Here is a 10,618-nt window from a genome sequence, read left to right as displayed (position 1 = left end):
GGTGAATTCATGAGTTATTGTGACGGTTTGCTTCATGGTGGGGATTTTTAGCTCTTTTTAAATACAAGACATTTTCTAGGAGCTGTTTGTTAAATGATCTTAGTTAATCTTAAGATAATTGTTTCACATTGTTTAACAACTTAATAAAATAAAGCCATTACTTCATCACCAGAGACCTCTTTAAACTGGGTTGTTTGCTTGTTACAAAAGCATTTCTTTACACCGAATGACTCAGTGAGGCGCTGCATCATAATTATGATTTTATTGTTTTAAACTTGGTTGTTTAATTCTGAGCTTATTGAAGTGTGTCTGCATTTGTTGGTATTCACGAGGGGAAATTTGCCCTCAGCGTCACTCTGATCTCCAGATTTCATTCACTGTTTGCTTGTGTTGTTTTCTCTTTTCAGGTTTATTCAGCAGATATCCGGAGGAGGACTATGAGTCATTCCCACTGCCAGAGTCTGTCCCTCTCTTCTGCCTTCCCATGGGCGCCACCATCGAGTGCTGGCCAGCAAACACCAAATACTCCCTCCCTGTTTTTTCCACCTTTGTCCTCACCGGAGCCTCTGGAGAGAAGGTAAAATGCATGGATGGGTGGCTACACTTTGACATCTTTAGCTGCTTTGCTCTGATCCAGATAACCAACAGCAGATCAGATAAAAGAAGCAGCTGGTGGAACGAACGAAGCTGTCGCACCTTCTCAGCAGACTCACACAGAAACACCACAGCAGGGAACGGGAAACCACAATGTGCAAGCTGGAAAAGTGGGTCGAGCTTGTTGCAATTGTCTGGTGGAAACCCTGTCACTGCACATCTTATTTTTCTTCTTTGAGGTCAGAGAGAACACAGACACGGTGCAGCAACACAGCTCTGAGCTTGTTCCTGTAATCCACAGGGTCTTTTATAACAGGATGCATACACAAAACACCAAAGAAATTTTAGATTTATAGGCTTTATTTCATGTAAATTAACCTTTACAAGCGATAAAACATGAAACGACATTTTCATTTTTTAATAGCTTCCAGCATCAAGCATCAAGCTGCAGTCAGAGCAGAAGGTGATCCTCTGCTGCAGGACCAGAATGAAGTTCCCACCGACTGATCTCTCCCTGGTTTACTGTCAGATATTAATGACTAATAAAGAAGCATGTGGACAAAAACATGTAAGAAGTTAAAAGTACATTAACATGTTGCTTAAGGTCTGTTCAGCTTAGGCCAGGAAGTTTAAATGTTGAATGTCTTTATTGTCATTGCATGATTACAACGAAATTGAAAATGTGCAAACCGTCATAAGGTGCAACAAAAATATAAAATATCAAAAGTATAAAGGTATAGAAAACAGAGGTAAAATAAATATAAACATGTAAAATTATAATCACATAAAAATATAAAAAAGTGGTACTTTTTTATTGTTTTGAATGGAAATTGAAATAAATGTATTTTCCAGACATTAATAGAGCCGAATTTACAGTATTAATGTCCTTCTCTGTTGTTTGATTTCATCATCCACTAAAATCCATTTAATTTAAAAAAAAATGCTCCTTTTAGGGACTGATATTATGCAAATAAAATGCATTTAATCAAGATTAATATGTAATATATGTTAAATATTAATAAAGCTTTAAAATAACTAAAATATTTTTTTAATCAAGTCCCACTTTTGTTTCTTGTATTTCTTCATTAAGATCTCTGTGATTCTTTATCTAAAAAAAGTGCTAAATAAATGAAAGCATGCAAACTTACGTCAGCTTAAGCCTTACTGGTCCTGAAGTGACCTTTATTTCAGAGATAAGAGTCCAACATCCTTATATTTCCTTCACATGTGTAGGTGGGACATGCAAGTTCCTGTGGACAAAGGATGTTTTTCTACCTTTCAGCCTTTGTCCTTTTCTGTTCCCTTCTCTTTTGATGATAAAAGTCTTCAGAGTGGGCAAAGACCTTTAGAAATAAAGTAAGACTAGTAATATAACAGCAGATGAAGAGAGTATGGCGGACATGCCTCATATCAACATTAAAACACTTAAATTTTACACCTGAAATAAGTGTTTCTCTGGTTCTCATTTATCTGTCTACACTACAAGTTAGTTAGGAGAGTGTAAACAAATGGAAAAAAAAAAATTCAAAACAAAGAAACAAAAGCATCCATTCTCTGTGCATCGAACATAATTCCTAACACACAATGAGGCTTTTGCAGAGTGAGATGTGTTGCCATAAAGTCTGGTCATGATTTGTTCAGTCAGAACCTGACCGGATGTTTTCCTTCCAACCTTTCTAAATCCTGTTAAATTCTTCCCTTTCCAATGTAAGAGAAGTTAGCCTCTGCAGTATTTCATACGCGGTCAGTTATAGTTGATTAATGTCTTTTATTATACTCTTCAGTAAATGAATATGTAGATTTTTTTTAACCATGAGCCTGTGTGTGTGTGTGTGTGTGTGTGTGTGTGTGTGTGTGTGTGTGTGTGTGTGTGTGTGTGTGTGTGTGTGTGTGTGTGTGTGTGTGTGTGTGTGTGTGTGTGTGTAATTGCCAAATGAATGATTATTCTGTGGTTCTGCACAAGTCGCACTAGCCTGATAAAAGTGATGCTCCAAAAGCAAAACTGCCGTCCAGAATCACACTCTTGATGAACAAAAGCTGAACATAAACTGTACTGCAATGTGCACGTGCCGGGTTGGGAAAGTGGTCCTGTTGGGATGAGACCAGTGTTGCGAAACACGGCTGTGAAAACAAATAACCTCTAAAGTCTCCTGATGTTTAATAGCGTCGGCTTTGCGGAGGGATGTTAGTTAGAGGTCAGTCGGTGCCAAACCCTGCTGCTGACTCAAGTTTCTGTGTGTGCAGGTGTGTGCACATGTGTGCATGTGTGTGTTGGCTGCGAGTGCTGCTGACTTGTCTTTTACTGGCCGAGGTTTTGGAGAGGCCCAGCAGGACTGGAGCAGCCTGCTGCTTGTGTTCATCTGAACAGCCACCTGTTGACCGACTGGAACACAAACACAGACTTTTTTTCTAAACATATGAGAACTCTGTCCAGGGTCCAGGGTGTTGGATGGAGTCAAATCTGATTGCATCAATTACAGATTGAAACCAGATGAGCATTTACTGCTTCTTCTAAGCATGTAGTGAGATTATGTTGACATGAAATTAGATGAAATGGCATTTCAGAAGCCAGTTTTTGGTCCGTCGCCCTGGACGTCTGTGGTAACACGGAGCTGAAACATAGAGGTGGACTCTCTCTGGATTAACATTCTCTACCTACTTTATTAGGTCCTGGACTCCTTTAACCCTCACAACTGCCTCAATTCTGGCTTTCATAGATTAAACAAGGTGTTGAAAACAATCCTCAGACATTTTACTCCATGTTGACATGAAGCATCACAGCTGCTGCAGATATGTTGGCTGCACATCCATGATGAGATATCTGGTTCTACTACATCCCAAAGCTGCTCTACTGGATCGAAATTTGAGATGATGTGAACTTTGTGACATGGTGCATCATCCAGCTGGAAGCATCCACCAGGAGATGCTACACTGTGCTCAGAAAGGGATGGACATGGTCAGCATATATACTCTTTAACTTCCCACTTGGGACTAATTGTCCCATGCTGTTGTCCTGTGCTGCTGTGGTCTGTTGAGAGGGTCTTGGCTGCAGCCTGGAGAATGAGGCGGGGCTGGATATTGGGCAGGGTTGGACATCCATGTAGGCATGGATGTGTGTGAAAATAGATCATCTGAAATACTCAGACAGTAACCATGCCATGTTCAAAATCACTTAAATCTCCTGTCTTCCTCATTCTGATGCCCAGTTTGAACCTAAGCGAGTCACCTCGACCACTTCGAGTTGCTGTCATGTGATTGGCTAATATTTGTGATTAGAAAATTAAACAGGCGGACCAATTAAAGTCCGGTGAGTGTAAAATACTTATTTTAACTCAGGGTGTGGCAATATGCTTTTGTTTTGAATCGATTCTGAATTTTTGGGTGCTGATTTAATTTAAATTGCAATTCTCACGGGTTTTCGATATTACTGATTTTTGTAGACTGAAAACAAACCAAAAAAATGCACAAAGCTTGTTTTGTTGGTCATTTTCTTGATTTTAACGAGGAAAAAGCAACACAGTAGCCAGACCATCATTCTGCTGCTATAATGCTTAAAAAGACAAGTAAAAAAAGAATAAAATAAAAACAAAAATTACAAAAGATTTTCTTGGTTTTATTTATTTGAAAAATAAAAGGAGTTTTTTTTTTTAACAAAAAAGATTTAAAATTTGTGAAGCAAAATTGATTTTTTTTCCCGATTTGATTTCCCACCCATAACTTTCACGATGTACTTCTCAGTTATATTCATGTATGGTGGCGTACTTTTGGCAGTAAACTTTATACTTTTTAGAGAAAAAAGTACATTTTTTTTTTATTATGCCTAAACGGATCTCTGTCATTTAAAAGGAGTCTGATGAAATATATAAGCACAATAATTTAAAATGTCTGTGTTCTTTGGTTTGATGTCTGTCAATAATGCCCTTTTTTTCATTGACAACAAGAAGAATGAAGCCTGTAAATAAGTAGAAATGTCTTTAGAGCAACCCAGCGAGTGTTTTTGTCTGTTTTGCTGTCATTTCAATAAGCTGATCATTTATTATAATCAAAATAAAAAATACCAGCTGGCATACTTCTAGGAACAGAGGGGGATTTGTTTGGTCACAGTGCATTGGCTCAGCTAATCACTGTCTAGTTGGCCTACAGTCGGCACCTGATGTGTCTGTAGCGATTGGAATTTCCTGTAATGACACTGGCAAAAATGGTTCAGAAAACTGCAGATTTCTAAAATGTCTCTGTTTCATTAGCAGCTGACGTGATAATCTGAGTCATTATTGAACAATGACAAGAGGTTTCAGTTGTTTTGTTGGTTTAATAGGCTTGGGAAAGAGTTTCAAGCACTGTCGGATTTGGAGAACCAATTGTATTTTTTGCACTTTTTATTGTCATTTTTGTCTTCCTAAACTTTTTTTCCGGGTTTAATTGGTCAGATGTAGCAAAAAACTGGACCTAAAGCTTGGTTGGGAACAAAGGATAACGTCCTATAATTAACCCTGGAAAAAAAACTTTCTACAGAAATTGGTTTCTGTGCAAGTGCAGTGCACGCTGAACCTTGTGAGCTGGTTGATCAGAATTATTGGTGAGTCATCAGGGAAATGCTGTGTGATATATAATGATGATTTAATACATGATGTGATGAATTAATGATGCTAAAATGTGAATATCTCTTGTGTGAATTAACGTAAATTGTTCTTAATTCAAAATATTTAAGTTTTAATCAGATAAAACTCTAAAGATGCTAAATTTTGGAAAAATAATTACTATGTTTTTGAGAATAAAGTCTGTTTTAGCTGCTGATGGATAAATTTATATGCAAAACAAACATAGCAGCTCTGATCTCTGATTTGCATTTTTCTGTGTCAGGTTGCAGAAATCCAAAGAAACTCCACTGTGGGAATTGTGTAACTGGCTGCATCACATTAGAAATGCACAATGCTCAGTAACTATAAGTGTGGCTGTCAGTAGCGCTTCTGCAGAAACTTTAAACCAATCAGGAACAACATTAAAAACACCGCCTCTATACACACACATTACAGAAGTCTTGTATAGTCGAAATAGCTGTGACTTGTTGTGTTTATGACGCTGGACATTGGTGTCTGTATTGGGACAGTCGGCAGCGGTTCGTTTTAATCCATTTTGGGGAACATTTTTCCTTTAATTGGATTCGGATTGAGGGAGTTTGGATTCTGGACAAAGTCCTAAAACCTTTCCTGAGCACCACTAGTGGAGATGGCTACTCTGTGTCACTGTGATTGGTCTAAATCAGTATTTAGGACATAGACTTATATAAAAGATGGACAGAGCCTCCGTGATGTCACCTGTAGGTTTCTGAAGAGCTGAATTGAAGCTAAGTGGGTGGTTCCTACCATCATCTCGCCCGGAAAATACAAGTATGGGCAAAGAGGTGGAGCTGAGAAGCGGGGCTGTGAACGTCATGGTGGATGATTGACACGTAGCGAACTTCGAGCTGCTTATAGCTAAGAGCTAACCGAGCTAACCCAGATATAACAGGAAATAAACAAATGGAGGTAGGCGGGCTCAAGCTAAGTCACGTTGTTAACCAGCTAAAAACCGTGGTTGTTCTACGTTCTTCTTACTTGAAGTGGGAGATCGGGTACCTGTCAATCAAAAGGACACACCCCTAAATATGCCGAATTTCAAGATTAAATTACTTTTAAACAGGCGAGTTAGAGAAAAAAATTCACTCCCCCCACAGTTGTCATGAAGGTAAACCTGACCTGTTAAACCTAAAATTAATTTCTGTACCAGGTTGTAAACATGTTTATTTCTGCTGTAAATATGTTTATTTCTGCTGTAAACATGTTTATTTCTGCTGTAAACATGTTTATTTCTGCTGTAAACATGTTTATTTCTGCTGTGAACATGTTTATTTCTGCTGTGAACATGTTTATTTCTGCTGTGAACATGTTTATTTCTGCAGTAAACATGTTTATTTCTGCTGTGAACATGTTTATTTCTGCTGTAAACATGTTTATTTCTGCTGTGAAGTTGGTCTTTTTAACATGGGAGTCTATGGGGATTTGCTCTGTTTTGAACCCTTAGTGGATGAAGGGGGAACCGCAGTTTTATGCACTTAGGCATAGGCTTCACCTTTTACCACCGGAGGCTCTGTCCATCTTTCTTATATGGTCTATGATTTAGATGTGTCATTTTTGTCAAAGTAGCATCAAAATGAATTCCAGGATCCACGATTTCCCAGCATAGCAATCTGGTATAACAAGACAATCATGTTTTTACTTGGCTTCTTCGTAAAGTTGTTTTTTGCAGTGATGTCTGAGAAGCCTGAAGGGACAGACGGGATGTAATTCATGTCTCCCGTTGCAGGTTTACGGTGCTGCTATCCAGTTTTATGAGCCCTTCCCACAGGAGTGCCTGACAGACCAGCAGCGCTCCCAGCTGGGTCTCCTGAGCCCAGAACAACAGAAGCCCCCTTCCCCCATCGCCACAACTGATGCCACCACTAACAGCACCGCTAATTCCCACTCCGTCTACACCAACAAGTGTATCTGTCTGCTCTCCCACTGGCCCTTCTTTGATGCTTTTCGGAAGTTCCTCACATTCCTCTATCGGTACTCCATCTCCGGCCCTCACGCCCTGCCCATCGAGAAGTGAGTCTCCAGGTTTTTCTTGTTAATTTGGCCTTTTCTTTTGTATCTGAGTCATTCTATCATTTAGCCAGTGGAAATATCCTTTTACCTGATTCTGCTTCTGTAGAGCAAATGAACAACCTTCATCACAATGAAGACCTTTTCAACTTCTTCTTGATAATGAGTAGATTTTATTTCATTTGCCCTGATGTTTGGGTCCTTTTTATTGGGCTTTTGTGCTTCATGTTCATCATATTGCTGCTGTCATGGGTATGTATCACCTTTACCTCCAGGTAATATTGATGGAAATGCAACATCCACTTCCTCACGGGATAATAAACGAGATTGCTTTGCTCTAGGCTGGGAGAGCTTTCGCATTTTCTCTACTCAAAAACACGTTTTGCCGACATTAACGTCTCATATTGAGGCTCTAAAACTGACAGCTGTGATTGTTGGACATAAAAAGATGAGAATGATGGATTGTGTTTGACTGTCAGGCGACTCCTGCTCAGTCTCAGTCCTGCTATGAGGGGCTGACGTCTGCGGTCTTGTCAAAGATAATAAACTAGTCTAATTATCTCATAAAGCAGTCATTATCCAAAATGGTGGTCTCACACAGCTTTAGGGACACAGAGAACAGTGCCGAGCCCTCATGTGGAAATATTGGTTCTGAATATGTTGTAGCTCCCAGCAGCGAAGGTAAACGTGATACTTCTAGCAGTGGGAAAAGATTTAATTTGCCTTGTTGTAGAATAACAAACAAAACCTGTTTATATTTGACTTTTGATGTAAAAACAAAATATACTGTCCTTCTAATTAAAATAGTCACCAGCTTAGCAAATAGGCTGGAGCTTCCTGTTGGATAATTCCTGCATGATGATATTTCAGCTGCATTTAACCCAAACTGATGCTGTAAATAGCTTGTTATTACTTAAACACCCTCATAGTTATCTGGTTTTAGATAGAAATGTGCCTGTAAAATTGTGTGATTTTGACCAGTGATTACTTTAATGTTTGGGGAAATCATAGTGTTGGAAAAACAACAGTAGAACTCAGGGTTGTGTTTTAATAGTGAAGGTAAGAACATTTCCACAAGAACAATGTGAAGAGAACAGCTGTTTTAGTCATAATAAGCACTTATTAGTGAGGCTAAGTGGAGAAAAAGGCTTCTGGTTGCTAGGGAGCGTAAGGACTGGAGCAATAGAAAAAGGTCATGGGGAGGGCGTTGCTGCAGTTGATCAGGTCTAGGTTCAGCAACATTATGAGCCCAATGAATGATATTTACCTACATTTTAAATATTATTCCAAATCTCTTCTCCCCAAATGAAATTAAACTTGATTAAACTCAAGGTCACGTCTTCATCGCAACGCATATGAGGGTCTGGTCGTGAGACCTAATTATGGATCTTAAAATTTTTGGTGAAATGTATTAATATAATAATTTTTTCCACAATAAACTAATTAAACATGAACAAAAAGCAAAACCAAATACATGCGCTCCTCGGTTTACGAAGAGTTTCGTTCCTACCTCTGTGACGTAACCCGAAATTTCGCGTAAGTCGGAATTTTATCCTTAAATTCCCCATATTTCCCCCTTGAAATAACTATCTAAATACAAGTATTATACATCATATTAATAGAAAAACGATAGAAGCAATTAAAATACACACTAAGGCATCGTCTCAGCCTTCGTGTCACGCGTCGTAGGAATTTATATGGATTGTCCTTACATTAAAACTTGCTCTATTTGTTATTTACATTTATTCAATGAGCGTCGTAAAGTTGAAACAGCGTTAGTCGAGAACTGCGTAACCGGAGGACCGCCTGTAAATATGATGTATTTATTGAAAACCCCTTTCCAGGGAAGCAGGTTGTATAACTTATATTTTCTTAAAACGATGCTGCTCAGGTTATGAGCATCAGAGGATTCATGCTTTTCATGTTTGGCTGCTCCTCATAACTCATGATGGGTGCACTGACTGATTATTCTCCCACGCACTGCTGTTATTTTTGGCCTCACATCCCTCTTATTTGTATTTTTCACAGGCACATCTCTCACTTTATGCACAAAGTTCCCTTCCCCTCCTCCCAGAGGCCTCGCATCTTGGTGCAGGTAGGATGTGACGCTGCCTGTGATGTTTGTTCAACTCGGGGAATCACTGTTGTACAGAAAGTAAAGTGAAAGAAGCTTCCCTGGATTGCCCGCGGGGTGCAGTAGTTTAGATCTTTCATTATGGATGAACATTTAAATGATTCAGTGCAGGATTTTTTGTTTTCTTTTTTTTGCTCGATTGGTTTTATCTCACTTTCCAGCTTTTCTCCAGCTTTCCCCACACGACAGCCTGATGCTAAGCCAGCCGGTATCGTCGCCTCTGCCGCTCAGGTAAGAGAAGCAGGGGTCATTTCTCCTCTTAGACTGCGGCATGATTTGCATGCAAGTGAAACAGTCAGTGCAGAAAACACAGATTTGAAATGAATTTTAAAGGTAAGGTAACTGACTTCTACAGAAGGAGTCACAGCTTGTCGTTGGATTGTTTTCCTTAAGCCAACCATGTGTTTTCTTTCCTGATTTAGCAAGTTTTAGTCACTCTTCCTTCTTAAACCTCACATATTTTATGACTTGCACACACAGCATTTTTAGGTCAGACATCTTTGAAATATTGTTTAGTTAAGAGACCACTCTGAATGCTTCATCTCATGTTCCATGAAGAATGTATTCCCATCGAAGAGCCAAGCTCTTTCACTTCCTCAGCTGCCTGTGTGGCCTTTTACAGCCAGTATTTACACTTCGTTTTACCTCTGACTGCTACTCCCTTCACCCATCTTATGTGATGCCACATTGATTTTGTGCTACAAATATTTTTCTCATACTTCATTTTTTAGAAGCCAGTCTTTATAAAATCCATACAGGTGTTCGGTAAATGCTGCAAGAGAGATCACTCTGAATTTACTGTAACCATATCCAGATGTCTTACTGTTTTCAGACACTGAGGTTTGAGATGAGGTTGAAAATAAATCTCCCTCTAATGATCATTCTGGATCCACGACATGCAAGAAATCTGAAAAGTTAAATGGTTTACAACTAGAACAGCGACTACAGCACAGCTGCAAGCAGGCACTTTGACCCCTACATTAAAACTTCAGGGAATTCACTTATAAGTACATAGCTAAGATATTACTGATTATAGCTAAATAGTGTCTTATATAACATGCATTTATTAAAAGACAAAATCTAAGCATCAGGTTGCATAAACTAATATTGGTAATGAAGAGTAATGAACAGGAGTGGAATGAAATCTTAGAAAACACAAAAAAACGTCAGTTACAACAGCTCTTATAATTTAGTTTAATTCAGCTTTATTTGTATAGTGACAATTCCCAACAAAGTCAAAATCAGGAGACTTTTCAGACATAATCAA

General features: G+C 38.8%; 1 protein-coding gene across 2 annotated transcripts in view; it reads left to right on the top strand.

The window, feature by feature from the left end:
• LOC306756505 (C-myc promoter-binding protein-like) overlaps nucleotides 1–10,618 on the top strand; it is a 102,525-nt gene that overhangs the window by 36,150 nt on the left and 55,757 nt on the right. For both annotated transcript variants that reach the window (XM_079241250.1, XM_079241249.1), the window contains exons 5-8: nucleotides 408–577; nucleotides 6,937–7,220; nucleotides 9,246–9,312; nucleotides 9,524–9,582. In XM_079241250.1, coding sequence (XP_079097376.1) covers nucleotides 408–577; nucleotides 6,937–7,220; nucleotides 9,246–9,312; nucleotides 9,524–9,582 — 580 coding nt within the window. The remainder of the gene's footprint in view (nucleotides 1–407; nucleotides 578–6,936; nucleotides 7,221–9,245; nucleotides 9,313–9,523; nucleotides 9,583–10,618) is intronic.

The sequence above is a fragment of the Telmatherina bonti genome (assembly GCF_933228915.1).
Source record: "Telmatherina bonti genome assembly, chromosome: 1".
Taxonomy (NCBI): Eukaryota; Metazoa; Chordata; class Actinopteri; order Atheriniformes; family Telmatherinidae; genus Telmatherina; species Telmatherina bonti.
The sequence above is the reverse complement of the archived record's forward strand: the minus strand, read 5'-3'. Positions and strand labels throughout refer to the sequence as shown.